The sequence below is a fragment of the Ornithorhynchus anatinus genome, chromosome 11 (genome assembly GCF_004115215.2).
Source record: "Ornithorhynchus anatinus isolate Pmale09 chromosome 11, mOrnAna1.pri.v4, whole genome shotgun sequence".
NCBI lineage: Eukaryota > Metazoa > Chordata > Mammalia > Monotremata > Ornithorhynchidae > Ornithorhynchus > Ornithorhynchus anatinus.
The window spans coordinates 14,032,826-14,048,014 of NC_041738.1; the positions used below are offsets into that span (position 1 = coordinate 14,032,826).

The window sequence follows — 15,189 nt, forward strand, 5'->3', positions numbered from 1 at the left end:
GCCCGATTTGGATTACCAATTGGTTCTTGTGGGGAGAGTATTGATGTTCCCCATGTTCACTGAGTACCAGACAGAAGGAGATGGACCTAATGTAAAGCAGGTGCCTGTTGGACATAAGGCAGAGCCTTCGAGACTGTAAACTTGTTGTGGGCAGGGACCATGTCTGTTATAGCGCACTCTTCCAAGCGCTTGGTACGGAGCTCAATAAATAAGATCGATTGATTGATTAACCATCTGGTGGGGTGGAACAGACAGCCAAGGAAGATTGGAAGTTTGGAGTGGGAGAGGCCAGGGAGGCCAGTGAGGAGGCTGACGTAGAAGGCCAGTCGGGTTATGGTAAGCGCTTGGGTCAGTGTGGTAGCATTTTTGATGGTGAGGAGGAGGTGGATTGGTTGCTCTGGATATGGGGGTACCCTGAACTCTGAGCCCCGAAAAGCCTGTAATTCTGTTCCTCTAATCACGATACTCTTTTGTTTTCATTTTTGTTTTCTTTATTTGTCTGTGTTGTGTTTTAATGTTTCATCATTCCTGATGTATTTGTCTCCAGTCCCTTCTTCCACTTATATTCATGGATTATGAGCCCCCCACAAGGGTCGGGGCCATATCCAATCCCTTCCTGTGCATTGTTTTCCCGGCACTTAGAACAATGCTACATACACATTGAGCACTTCGTCGGGTAAGAATATTAGTACAGAACTACTGTCAGTAGGTAGAACCCACAGAGTCTGGTGCTTGACTGCAAACACAGGTTGAATGTGAACAATGAATTGAGGATAATGCCTAAGTCGTGGACTTGTAGGAATTATGGTGGTATTGTCTACAGTGATGGGAAAATTGTTGGGAGGAGAGGGCTGGAGTAGGAAGATGGGGAGTTCTGTTTTGGACATGTTAAATTTGGGGTGTTGGCAGGACATCCAGTAGAGATGTCCCGAAGACAGGAGGAGATGCGACACTGCAGAGGAGAGAGGTCTGGGCTGGAGAGGTAGATTTGGGAATCAGCCGTGTGGAGGAGGCAGTAAAAACCTTGGGAACACATGAGTTCTCCAAGGAAGTGGGTGCAGATGGAGAATAGAAAGGGACCCAGAACTTAGCTCCGAGGGACCCCAAAGTGAGGGGGTGGGCGACGCAGGAGGAGCCAGCGAAAGAGACTCAGAAGGAGTTGCCAGAGACATAGGGAGAACCAGAAGAGGACAGTATTAGTGAAACCAAGTTAGATAGTGTTTCCAGAAGGGGGTGGTCCATAGTGTTGAAAGCAGCTGAAAGGTCGAAGAGGATTGGGATGGATTAAGGTCCGTTGGATTTGGTAAGAAGGGGTCATTTGGTGACCTCGAAGGGGGCAGTTTCTGTGGAATGGAGGGGTTGTTAGGTCTTAGGGGCTCAAGGAGAGCGTTGGAGGAGAGGAAGGGGAAGCAGTGGGTGTAAACAACTTTTTTGAGGAGTTTGGAAAGGAATGAAAGGAGGGAAATAGGGTGATAACTGGAGAGTGCCGTGAGGACAGGGGAGTTTTTTTAGGATGGGGATCAATCGATCAATGGTATTTATTGAGCACTTACTGTGGGCAGAGTATTCTAATAAGCCCTTGGGAGAGTAACAGAGTTGGTAGACATGTTCCCTGCCTACAAGAAGCTTACAATCTAGGGGTAACATGGGCATGTTTGAAAGCAGTGGGAAAGGAGCCACTGGAGAGGGGATGGTTGAAGATGGTGGTCGATGAGGGAAAAAGAGGGGGTTGAGTGCTTGAATAAGATGGGAAGGGATGGGGTTGGAGGTGGAAGGGGTAGATTTTGAAAAGGGGCCGGAGTTCTCTTCTAGAGACACGTATGGACAGATGAAAGAGTCGATGAGGGAGCAGAAAGACTAGAAAGGTATGAGGGAGATTTTAGGGAGTTCACTCCTGATGGTTTCAATTTTCTCGATGAAGCTGATGGTAAGGTCACTGGGGCAGGAGATGGAGGAGGTGGGTGGGTGGGGGGGGGGTCTAAGGAGGGAGTTGAAAGTGAGAAACAGTTGGTGTGGGCAATGGGCATGGACATCAGGTTGGAGAAGTATTATTGCTGGGCAGAGGAGAGGGCAGAGTTATAGCGGGTGAGGAAGAGTTTGAGATAGACAAGGTTGGCCTGATGTTTGGATTCTCCCAAACAACAGTCTGAGTAGTTAGCAGAAGAGTGGATGAACTTTACTCACCGGGGCTGAGGGTTGGCGGTATGAGATGGTGGAGGGAGAAGGATGAAAGGAATTGAGTTCAGGGAGAGGGCGGAGTGGAGGGCGTGGATTTGTGTGTCAAAAGGTGGTAGGTTGAGCGGGGAGACCAAAGGGAGTCTGATGATTTGGGATAATTGTTGGGGGTCAAGAGAGAGATGTCTCGGTGGGGGTGGGAGGCGGAACAGTTTTGTGGGGAAGGGGTTGTGTGGGAGAGAAGGCAGGTGAGGAGGTTGTCACTGGAGAGTGGGATTTCAGGGTCGGTGAATTTAGACATGAGATCGAGTGAGTATATGTCTAAATTAGCGAGTGGGAGAGGGGTGGTGAAGGAGGAAGCTGGTGGCCGTAGGGGTCGTGAGGAACATTTCCATGGATATTGAAATCCCCGAGAAGCGGTGTAGGGATGGGGAAGGAGAGAAAGAATGTGGAAAAGGCATCAGAGGGGTTCAGAAAGTTGGAGGCAGGGCCTAGGGAGAGTCCTCGAATGACTGTAACAAGTAATTGGATTAGGTGGTAGGGTTGGATGAGTCAGTCTCCAAGTCTTTCATTTGCTTCAAAACCAAAATGACAAAAGTAGTTCACTTGCAACAGCTAAAGGTTTATTGAATGATAGGTATGAAGACAGAAAGAATGAAAGGAAAAAATGAGCAGCTCTAACAGACACTAAAAAGCTGTTTCTTTCAGGCATGGAGAATTGGCGCACTCCTCCGTCCCGGAGGATTCTTCGGTTGACATCTCTGTGCTGAGCACTCTGCTGGGTTATCGTGGTCTCGTGTGTTTAACTTTAACCTCATATTGCTGATTTATGAGGAGACAACCTTGCCAGCCTTTAATTCTCCCATTCTTGCCCTGGTTACGCTGGTTTTACTTCTCTGTAAAAAAGCAACACAAAAAGCAAGAATTTCAGAATTTCAGACGGAGAAGCTCTGAAGAGGCTAAATCTCTTTCAACCCCGGTCTCAGAAAACTTTGGCAGGCCTGGAGTGAAGGACGCCCAATTTAATTTTATATGGAGAAATGGAATTCCCTGAAGAAGGCAAGCAAGGGTTGAAAAGGGAAACCAAATCTCGGCTACCTCTTAACTGTGTTGTGCTGCTTCCCCGTCGTACGTCCACAGCTCCGGAAGTCCTCGAGCCTGTGACTGTGGTCGTGCTCATGCCGGTGCCCATGCCGACGCCCGCACCGACTCCCATACCGGTGCTCCCGCCAGCAACTACGCCCCCAGAGCCGCTGTAAAAAGGCAAAGAGGCGAAAGCGATGATACTTCAGTGTTTCTCTGGGGTGAAGGGAATGGTGGTCGCGGGGATTTCAGACACTCCCCACCACCTGGACCAGGGATCATCCAATGCCCCAGACCCCGGCTCAGTCATTTCCGGAGCCTTTCTGAAATCCCACCTCCTTCAGGAGCCCTTCGGTGGTTAATCCTTCTTCCCAGGTCATTCATTCGTTCAATCACATTTATTGAGCGCTTACTGCGTGCAGAGCACCGTACTAAGCGCTTACCCCAGGGATCGCCTCCAGCACCATTGCACCACCTCTGAATTTAGGCTCTCACTGCATCACTTATCTGCATCTCAGTTTACATACCCTGCTACTTAATCACTTTTCTCACCCGTATATCCAAATTTCCATTCTCCTCTTCCTCATCTGTAGATTATTTTGTATCCGCCTCCCCTGCCGGAATGTACCTTTCTTGAAGGCAAAGGTCGTATCTTCTAGCTATTCACCTCTCCCAAACATTCAGTCATAATGTGCAGCTCACAGTAAGCGCTCAAATGCTAAGAAGTGATCGATTAAGATGCCTGAATTTGGTAGAAGTGCGTAAATACATCTATTCAATCAATCAGTCGATCAATGGGAAGCAGCAAGGCCTGGGGGATAAAGCACAGGCTTAGAAGCCAGAGGACCTGGGTTCTAATTCCGCCTCTGCTGCTTGCTTCCTGTGGAACCTTAGGCAGATCGCTTTTCTGTACCTCAGTTTCTTCAACTGCAACAAGGGGATTCAATACCTGTTCTCCCTCCTACTTAGACTGTGAGCCCCGGGTAAGACTGTGAGCCTGATTAACTCATAACTACCCCAGCACTTGGAATAGTGCCTGGCATAAAGTAAGTGGTTAACAAATATCACAAAAAATGGTATTTATTGAATTCTCACTACTTGCAGAGTACCGTACTGGGTGCTTGGGAGAGTACGATACAGTAGAGTGAGTAGACATGATCCCTGCCCACTAGGAGCTTAACACACTAGAGGGGGGAGAGAGAAATTGAATTACAGATGGACTTGTACAGAAGTGCTGTGGGGCTGGGGGGCGGAGCGACTATCAAACCGCTGAAGGGATACGAGCTTGTCAGGTGCAGAAGGGAAGGCTTAAACGGGGCTTCTGCTGCCAGGATCGGATTTACTTTCTTCAAAATCAGATATAGAAGGGCAAAAACATCAAAAATAAGATCTGAGAGGCATTTGAATAACGCTCACAATCGTAAGCCAGGGCACGCCCTAGTAACTCATTAGAAAATCAACTCTTGTTTCATAAACGCAGTCTACATCTTTTTGTTTCAAGTTTTCAGAGGTTCACCCATTTATGAGCTTTCCAGATGAAAAGATTTCACTCTTTCGCTCACCCTGCCTCTCCTTCGAGAAGGCGGTGGTAGGTCTCGATCTCCATCTCCAGGCGGGTCTTGATGTTGAGGAGCTGTTCGTACTCAGCGTTCTGGCATTCGGTCTCGCCCCGGATCTGGCAGATCTGCTCCTCCAGACTGGTGATCTGGTGCTGAATCTGGGAGAGCTGCATGACGTAGCCGGCTTCTGTGTCCGCCAAGGTGCTCTCCAGGGAGCTTTGCTACAAGGAAGTGAAGAAGGGGTTAACGCAAGGACAGGAGTCCGGGCCATTCTTTAGTGGCGGCAAAGTCTTCCCTCCCAGCTTTTATCGACCTGGCCGCATATTTTGCTGAAAGTTATTTTTTTCAGGCTTTAGGACTTCTACGTGGAGGCTTCCTTTAATTGCTCATATTTTGTTGCACAAATCTATTTTTCCTCTGCATTTCAATGTGACCCTTTGGAAGTTTCTTAAGTCAAAAGGAATGTGCATGAAAGTGTTTTAGGGGCCAGCTGAGTTTGGGCCTTGACCCACCATGGACATGAGGGACTGGAGCTCAATCTGTAGGGCCTGGAGGGTGCGTTTCAGTTCCGTTATCTCGCTCTTGGCCGAGCTGGTCGCGCCGGCGTTCGTGGAGATCTGGGCGTGCAGCGAAGCGCTCTGAAACAAGATCAGAGGACCGTGAATGAAACGCCACGAGGCAGGAGAGGGGCAAGTCAGTTTGGTTTTGCAACGTTCTGCAGTGACTCATCTCGGAGAAATTAACCTGCTTATTGAACTGGTCTTCGGCCTCTTTGCGATTCTGCTCAGCCAGAGCCTCGTATTGCGCACGCATGTCGTTGAGCAGCTTGGTCAGGTCGGTTCCCGGAGCGGCGTTCATCTCCACGGTCACGTCCCCAGTGGTGGTTCCCTGCATGCTCTTCATTTCCTGGGGGAAGAGAAAGCAACGGGGAACGTTGGTAGCAAAATTGCTCAGCTGCGTCGGCTGGCAATAGAGGGACAAGAGCAAGAGGATATAAAATGGGAAATCTCGGGGGAGGACCAGTTGGAAAGTCTTATTAAGCACTACCTACCTCTTCGTGGTTCTTCTTGAGGAAGGCCAGCTCTTCGGTCAGGCTTTCGAACTGCATCTTCAGGTCAGACGTGCTCATATTCAGGTCATCAAGAACCTTATGCAGGCCGTTGATGTCGGCCTCCACCGAGTGGCGAAGATACATCTCATTCTCGTACCTGAAAGAGTTACACGCATGCGGCTTGAGAATCGGCACTCGGGATTGCTCGAAAAGGACCGCTTTACAATTCTCCTATATCCACTATGTGTGCAGGGGTTCAAGTTGAATGGCATCCTTGTGCACGTGCTAAAAAGCGAAGATTGCAAGCCTTCCTTGACTCGCAAAGAATTCTGCCTCCCCTTTTTTGTTTTCAGCTTTGGATGCAGTTTTGACACAGAGATGAAACAGCATCAAGTAGCTTAAAACCTCTGCTTCTGGGATTGTTCCCCTCCTCCCAGTTCAAGGGCTCGGCTCCAAAGCTCACCTCCACTGGGCTTTGGCTTTCGTCAGGCTTTGGGTTCCGTCCCGCTCCCCGGGGTTTGGCTCGTATGGATCTGGGATCCGTACGGACCTCCCTTCTGCCTTCTGTGATAGAGAGGTCCTAGTTCCCCATTCCTTCTAGGCACTCCAGAAATACCACAGTAGGGAGTAGGAGAATCCCCGACAAGTCTGGGCTGAAAGAGTGGCCCTCAGTACTCCCTAATGCTGTTCTTCAGGGTTGAAGCTCAGTGCTCCTCCAGAAGTCGCGGGCACTGTGATTATCGCAGTGATTGACACATAGTAAGCGCTTAATAAATACCATAATTATACCGTGAGCCCGATAGGGTGAGGTAAGGGAGAGATGGTTCCAGGATGGTTCACTCTCGCGGTGGAGATGTGAACATTATTCCACACTGATCACCTTTTACTGCCAGGAAGACCATAAATCTATACTTTCTTTTTGGATGTGTACATTATTTGAACACATATTCTCAATTCAGGCTTTACGAAACTAATCCCCCATTGATTCTACATATGACGTTCGGTCCCTGGCTCTGGATAGACTCTCTTCTCGTCCCCTTCGAGGAGGAGAAAATGAACGGACGAAGGGTCGGATAACAGCTCACTGGGGCATTTCTGGAAAAAAATGGCTCCGGGAGAACTTACTTCAGCCTGAAGTCCTCAGCGGCCAGCCTGGCGTTGTCGATCGGGGAGATGATCTTGGCGTTCTCAATAGTTGCCGCGATGATCTGGGAAATGCAGAGGTTCAGAAAGAAAGGATCAATGCATCTATAGACCCTGCCGTTGATCAGTTCCATTTGCAGAGAGGAAAAAGTATTTGAAGACCAATGTTTTGTTGGAGGTAATTTCCAAATAGATCGAGCAACAGAGTGCGAATATTATATCATCAGGGTTTCTTTCGATTAAAAGGCAATTAGAGGTTTGAGTATTTGAAACAACAGTTTCCTGGCCCGAGGCTTTCATGGAGAAGCAGATTTTTCCCTGCTTTGTTTGAATTAGCCGAACGAAAAACTCAAAAGAAGGAATCGGGACACAAGATTTCTTACCTTAGTCCGCAGATCGTCGATGATGGGGTAAAACTTGCTGTAGTCACGGCCGGATCCCGGCACCGTAGAGCCGGGGCCGAATTTCTCGTACCACTGCTTGATTTTGACCTCCAGGTCGGTATTGGCCTCCTCCAGAGCGCGCACCTTATCCAGGTAGCTCGCCAGGCGGTCGTTGAGGTTCTGCATGGTTTGCTTCTCGCCTCCAGAGAAGAGGCCGCCATCCCCAGCACCGCCACCGAATCCGGCACCGCCACCGAAACCACCACCGGCACCGCCACCGACCCCGCCGCCGTACGTATAAAATCCTCCGCCGGCTCCGGCGCCGTGACCTCCGCCGAATCCTGCCCCGGCGCCTCCGCCAAAGCCAGACCCGAAGCCACCTCCGAAACCTCCTCCTACGACCGAGCTCCCGCATCCGCCGCCGAAGCTCCCTCCAAATCCGCCACCGGCTCCCCCTCCCATCCTGCAGCTGCCGGCTCCTCCGGATCCGTAGGCCGAGCCTCCGCCCATGCCGCACCGGCTCCCGCTGCTGAAGCTGCTTCCTCCGCCGGACATTCGGACAGATCCGCTCCCTCCGGACCGGGCGGCCGCTCTAGCGAGGCAGGACATGATGTTTCAGCTGCGGTTGATCTCGATTCGGTGGAAAAGAGAGAGGAAGAAGAGTGTCTCGATCTGGAGGCTCTCCGGTCTTTTTATACCCCTTTTTAGGGTGTTCCTACTATTCGTTTGGCTTCATCATGATAGTTTCTCTTCTCTAATCCATGATGGGTTAATTCCTGTTAAGTAACCCCTCCCTATTGGGCCAATTTTCCTATTGGAAAAGGTCGGATAAGGGTAGGGTGGAGTGAAGATTGCTTCATGCTAATCCTTTAGTAGGGCATGAGCCGTTATTTCTAAATTGCTTAGTTCTGCTCAGTTAGTGACAGGGCTCACTCCGTTGAAGTTTGGCAACATCCGAGGTGTCCGGAAATCTGCCGAGGTCTCTGGCCAGAGATGCATCTGGGATCCTCTTGGGCTTGATTTCTGACGATTTAAAATCCACCTGGACATTTTGTATTTCATTCCCACTTTGTTCTTTTTCGAACTGATAGGGGGCCCGACATTTCTAATAAATTGAAAAGGCAGAAGTTTTTAATAATGAGCTCTAATCTGGGTTTGTCACCCCTGAACTGTTGGGAGTAACAGTAGTGTTTATTAAGCGCTCACTGTGCGCAGAACACTGAACTAGCCGTTGGGAAAGAATACCCAGTTGGGAATTAGACATGGTCCTGGCTCTGGGGGGGAGCTCGGTCTCTAGTTTGCTCTTCCGCTCCCGACAGGACGGCATTCAGTCGACCAGCAGCATTTGCCGAGTGTGTTTTTGAGAATCAGGCACTAAACTAAATGCTCGGGAGAGAGAGGTGATAACATTCCCTGCTTAAGGACTGTACAGTTTAATGGGGAAGACTGACAAAAATATGTACATATGTGATAACATTCCCTGCTTAAGGACTGTACAGTTTAATGGGGAAGACTGACAAAAATATGTACCGACCATGAAAGCCAGAGAAAGGGCACGTAGGAAGCAGGAAGAAGTTCATATACATCGGGGCCGACCAGCCCAAGAAATACTGGAATGTTCAGATAAATAGATAAGTAACAGAAAAGTACATGAAAATCACACACGTGTTCCCGTGTGCCGGAGGTGGGAAGTCGCAGAGGGCCGAGACCCCCGAAGTGATATCTAAACCCCTCTGCCCGTGGCTAGTTTCCAAAATATGATTTGCTCCCAGGTCAGAGTTAGTCACATTTCAGATTCCCTCAGAGACGCTTGGGTAAACTGACAGACTGTTTTATGCTTGTTATTATTTTTTTTAATCCAGAGGTAATTACAAGCATCATTCCCTCCCCGTGTTTTTGGGTTCCAAATGGGTATTGCAGCCACCCTAGCCAAGGTGAAGTCTGATTTTGCACATCTGTGGAACGTCTTAGTCAGCAAGCCTCAGCCTACCTGCTCAGGATGAAGATGCTGACTAAGTAGGCGTTAGGATGTTCTGAGAGATGGCTTGTACAGAAATGAGAGCAGATTAAGGTCAGGGAGCCTATATTCCCCCAACTCCCTCTGAATCAGATGTTTGCTACAGGTTTCTGGAGGGAGGATTTAAGAAATTTTTTTGTAGTGTCGGGGATTTCTTTTTCATCCTGTTGTGTAAACTCAAGGTAAACTTATTGGAGTTCCTGTCACTGCACTGTGCTGAAGGGAAGCCAGTTAATCTCAGAGTATCCCGGTTCTCTTTCTGGCTTTGGTGGTATGTGTCCCCCCGTCTTTTTGCGGCTGAGTGGAGTGTAGGGACCGAGTATTGCCGGATAGTTGATTTAGATTTAGATTTAGTCCGTCATGGGTTCGAACCCCGGCTCTGCCACTCGTCAGCTGGGTGACTCTGGGCAAGTCACTTCACTTCTCGGTGCCTCAGTGACCTCGTCTGTAAAAAGGGGATTAAGACCGTGAGCCCCACGTGGGACGACCTGATTCCCCCGCGTCTACCCCAGCGCTTAGAACGGTGCTCGGCACATAGTGAGCGCTTAACAAATACCAACATTATTATTATTAGATACCGTCAAGGGGACATTCGTTAGCCACTTGTCGCCGGAGAAAGACAGGAGTGTTACCTTATTAGGTGGCGTCGACTATTCCGTAGACTGTAGGTTCCCTCCGGACTGCCAGCTCCTTGTGGGCGGGGATAATGTCCGTCAACTCTAATGTACTGAGTCCATCAATCAATCTCTGGTATTTGCTGAAGGCTTAGAACAGTGCTCTGCACGTAGTAAGCGCTTAACAAATACCGACATTATTATTACTGTGTGCAAAACACGATACTAAGGACTTGGGAAAGCGCAGCGCAATAGGGTCGGTGTATGCGTTCCCTACCCGAAGGGGAGTTACAGTCTACAGGAGGAGACAGACACTAAAAGAAATGACCGAGAGGGGAAATAGTACTCTCCCAAATGCATAATAATAATTAATAATTATGACACCTAAGGACTCGCTTCGTGCCAAGCACTGTTCTAAACTCTGGGGAAGGAACGGGTTCGTCAGGTCGGACTCAGTCGCCGTCCCATCTGGGGCTCAGACTCTTAATCCCCGTTTTACGGATGAGGTAACTGAGGCACAGAGAAGGGAAGTGACTTTCCCAAGGTCACACGGCAGACCAGTGGCGGAGCCGGGATTAGAACCCAGGGCTTCTGACTCCCAGGCCCGTGCTCAATCCACTAAGCCACACTGCCTCTTAGTACAGTGCTCCGCATACAAGCAAGCACTCAGTCGGTACCATCGATCGATGGTCCTAACTCTTTCCCTGATATTCCTTCTCCCGAGGGTGACCGCTGATGACGCTCAAGAACTCCGGCCGTTGAGATGCACCAGACCTCCCATGCCTTACGGCGGACGGAGCAGGTAACACCACGATGTCATCCGTGCCATTTTGCAGAAGAACGCTGAGCCGACCCTCACCTTAAATCTCTCTCGAGGGGGTCGGGGGGGGGATCCCGGACCCCTTTTACTTGCTCCAGAGCCAAGGCGCTCCCCTCTCGCGGGTCCCCGTGAAGGCAGGCGCCACGTCTGAATTCGGCAGGAGGGGCAGAGGCCAATGGAGGCCGGGAGCCGGAGGTGAAACTGCCGGGCGTAAAGGAGTCTGGGGTTTTATACTCCTACGCCCTATTCTCCTACTACAACCCAACCCGCACACCTTGCTCCTCTGGCGCCAGCTTGCTCACCGGGCCCCGATCTCGTCCATCTCGCCGCCGATCCCTTTCGCCCGTCCTCCCCCTCGTCCGGAACTCCCTCCCCTTCCATATCTGCCAGATCACCACCCTCCCCACCTTCAAAGCATTATTAAGGTCACATCTCCTCCAAGAGGCCTTCCCTGATTAAGCCCTCCTTTTCCCGACCCCTCTCCCTTCCGCATCGTTTAGGCACTGGGTTCCGTGACCTTTGGGTATTCGACATTTGCTCCACCCTCAACCCCCCATCTCTTAGGTACGTATCTCTACACTGTATGTTATAAGTTATTTATTTATATTAATGTCTGTCCCCCGCCCTACAGACTGTGGGAACATTGTGGGCGAGTAACATGTCTTCGAACTGTGTTGTACTGTAGATTCCCAAGAGCTTAGTTCAGTATTCTGCACGTAATAAGTCCTCAGTAAATACCATTGATGATGGTGATGATGATGGGATGATGATATAGATATCGAGGGGAGAAAGGGCCCCCCAAAATGAAACGAGCTGGTATAAAACCGGATGAACGGTCACCCTGTTTTTCCTACATTCACTTCACTGCCAAATCCTGACGATTCTTTCTTTTTATTCTCTGATATCTGCTTCCCTTTACTATCCATCCTCCGGCCTCGTTTCGCTTTCACCCGGACTCTTGCGGTCCTTTTTGGCTAATTATTCACCTTCAGCCACCTCCTCCTTCAATCCGTCTTGGTTCCAGCTGCCCGGGTTGGCCTCCGGAACTTCAGTTGACTCCCTTCAGTCAATCAGTTCATCGATCGGTGGTGTTTATTGAGCGCTTACTGCGTGCGGAGCACTCAACTAGCTCTTTGGAGCGTACAATACAGCAGAGTTGGGAGACACGTTCCCTGCCCACGAGGAGCTTACGGCCTAGTCTGTAACCTCAATCACTTTACTGAGGGCACGACAGAAGCAAGACATTTCCGTTGATCACGGAAAGTTCTTCCTCCGTGTCAAAGTACTTTTAGGTACTGGGGCAGTATGAGATCGACGGTCCCTGTCCCGCGAGGGGCTCTAAAGGACACGGAGAGCGGATGATTTTTCCTCACTTAACAGATGAGGAGTCCGAGACTCAGAGAGGTCGAGGGACTTGCCCAAGGTCACTCAGCAGGCTGGAGCAGAACTAGAATAAGAACACAGACCTCCTGACCCCCCTCTAAGCCTTGTTGTCTCTTTGCCCTTAAGGAGGTTACGCCCATATAATAATAATAATGATAATGTTGGTATTTGTTAAGCACTTACTATGTGCAGAGCACCGTTCTAAGCGCTGGGGGAGATACAGGGGAATCAGGTTGTCCCACGTGAGCCTCACAGTCTTCATCCCCATTTTCCAGATGAGGGAACTGAGGCCCAGAGAAGTGAAGCGACTCGCCCACAGTCACACAGCTGACAAGTGGCAGAGCCGGGAGTCGAACTCATGACCGCTGACTCCGAAGCCCAGGCTCTTTCCACTGAGCCACGCTGCTTCCCTATAATAATAATGGTGGTATTTGTTAAGCGCTTACTATGTGCAAAGCACTGTTCTAAGCGCGGGGGGGGGGAATACAAGGTGATCAGGTTGTCCCACGTGGGGCTCACAGTTTTTAATCCCCCATTTGACGGATGAGGGAACTGAGGCACAGAGAAGTTAAGTGACTTGCCCAAAGTCACACAGCTGACAAGCGGCGGGGCCGGGATTCGAACCCATGACCTCTGACTCCCAAGCCCGGGCTCTTTCCACTCAGCCACGCGTTATTTACCAACAGTGGGACAGTGGGAGCGGGATGGAGATTGTAGGAGGAAGTGTTACCGCTGTATCTGGACGAACTAGTCGCTTCTACACTCGAATGTAAAAATGGCTAAACAAACAAATAAGTGCATAATATGCGTGTCCTCAAGTGCTGAAGATGGGAACAAAATATCTAAATGTTAACGGTGGGCATTAGGTTGATGTGAAGGTTGTGAATTAACTGGGGAAGACTTTCTGGAGGAGGTGGAATTTTTAGAAGTGCTCTGAAGATGAGGAGGGTTGTCTTCTGGTGAATTGCGGGGAAAGGATCCAGTTAAGCCCTCTTTTCCCCCGTTCCCTTTCCCTTCTGCGGCGTCTGTGAACTTGGATCTGTGACCTTCGGGCGTTTGATATTTACCCCACCCCCTCAACCCCACAGCACTTGTGTCCGTAGCTCTAAATTATTAATTATTTATGTAGATTAACGTCTGTCTCCGCCTCTAGACTATAAGCTCGGTGCGGGCAGGGAGCATGTCTACCAACCCTGCCATATCGTACTCTCTCAAGTGCTTAGTACTCATCGTGGAGCCGGGATTAGAACCCAGGTCCCCTGGCTCCTAAGCCCGTGCCGGTTCTGCTGGGCCATGCTATGTCACAGGAAAGGAAATTACTGAATCTCCCGGTGTTTTAACATCCGTACCTCCCGAAGTATTTAGGTAGCTCTAGACTTTTGGCTTCTCGTGGGCGGGGAATGTGTCTGCTTACTGTTATATTGTACTCTCCCAAGTGCTCAGTGCAGAGCCCTCAGTAAATACGAATGAACGAATTCACTGAAGTACTGAGACTTCAGACGTCCAGCTTACGTGTTTAAGTTTGAGATCATTTTTCCCATTCTGGACCCAAACTTGCGTTATGCAGAACAAGTCCCTGAGACCAAACCTACTCCTGTTGGGCGAGTGCTGGGATGACAGCGGGATGGTTTTGGAACCTGGAAGCGTAGCGTTCTCCAGGGTCTGACTCAGGCACTCCCTTTACAGCCCATAAACTTGATCGACGAAGCCGCCGAGCCGTGGGCACACCTTGCCTTCGGGATGAATACTGACGGCCTTCTTCCTACTGCCTTTTCTCCAGCGGCTCTCTCCTCGATCCGTGCGGTCTGGCCTCTGCCTCCCCCTCAGCCCCCCGGGAACCGCCCCCTCCAACGACCCCCTTCTTACCAAATCCAACAGACTCTACTCCGTGTGAATCCTCTTAGACTCTCAGTTGCCTTTGATACTGTTGCCCTTCTCCCGGAAACAATATTCAGCCGTGTTTCCACTGACACTGACCTCTCCTGTTTCTTCTCCTACCTCTCTGGCTGCTCTTTCTCAGTCTCTTTTCCTGGCCTCTCTGCCTCCCACCCCTTCACCGAGGGGGTCCCTCAAGGCTCACTTCCGAGCCCCCTACTATTCTCCATTTATACCCACTCCCTTGGAGAATGCATTCTTCCCCACAGCTTCAACTACCATCTTGAAGCAGATGATTCCGAAATCCACCTATTCGTTCATTCGGCAGTATTTATTGAGCGCTTACTATGTGCAGAGCACTGTACTAAGCGCTTGGAACGTACGAGTCGGCTCCAACCCCAAGCTTTCTGCCCTGCAATCTTGCGTTTCTTCCTGCCTTCGGGACGTTTCTACTTGGGTGTCCCGTTGACTCCTCAAATTGAATATGTCCGAAACAGAACTCCTCATCTTCCCCCGCAAACCCTGTCCTCTCCCAAATGTTCCCCCCAACTGTAGACAACGCCACCATCCTTGCTGTCTCATAAACCCGTGATCTGGTCTTTATCCCGAATTCATTTCTCTCATTCACCCCACATATTCAGTCACCAAAGTCCCGTCAGCTCTACCCTCACGACACCTTTAGAATCCACCCCTTATCCTCCTTCCAAACTGCCATCCTGCTGGTCTAAGCATTTGTCATATTCCACCTCAAATACCGATCAATCTCCTCACCGACCTCTCTGCTTCCCTGGCCGGGCCATCTGCTGCCTGGATCATTTTTCTAAGAAAAATCATTCCGTGAATGTCTCCCCACTCCTTAAAAACCTTCAAAACCCATTTTGTCTGCTAGCTTAGTGGAGGACAAATGTGTCTCTTCAAAGCACTGAGGTCATCCCCAAATGTAGAGGTAGATCCAGGACAGCAGTGGACAGTGGCAACTCTAAACTCCAGCGGGTGGTGGAGTTAAATGCGTCGGATTTCAAAAGGTGGGAAGTGAATGACGGAGGCTTTCCCGGGTAGCGGACGATGAGGGCGGGAAGCGGATCG

At 50.0% G+C, this 15,189-nt stretch overlaps 1 protein-coding gene across 1 annotated transcript; it reads right to left on the bottom strand.

Moving 5' to 3' along the window:
• Positions 1–349: 349 nt before the first annotated feature.
• LOC100091690 (keratin, type I cytoskeletal 24-like) lies at positions 350–8,003 on the bottom strand. The gene is made up of 7 exons (XM_029075248.1): positions 7,395–8,003; positions 6,994–7,076; positions 5,869–6,025; positions 5,562–5,723; positions 5,330–5,455; positions 4,825–5,038; positions 350–411 (listed from the first exon to the last, which is right to left on the bottom strand). The coding sequence occupies exons 1-7, from the start codon at positions 8,001–8,003 to the stop codon at positions 350–352; spliced, it is 1,413 nt and encodes a 470-aa protein (XP_028931081.1).
• Between the last annotated feature and the right edge of the window lie 7,186 nt (positions 8,004–15,189).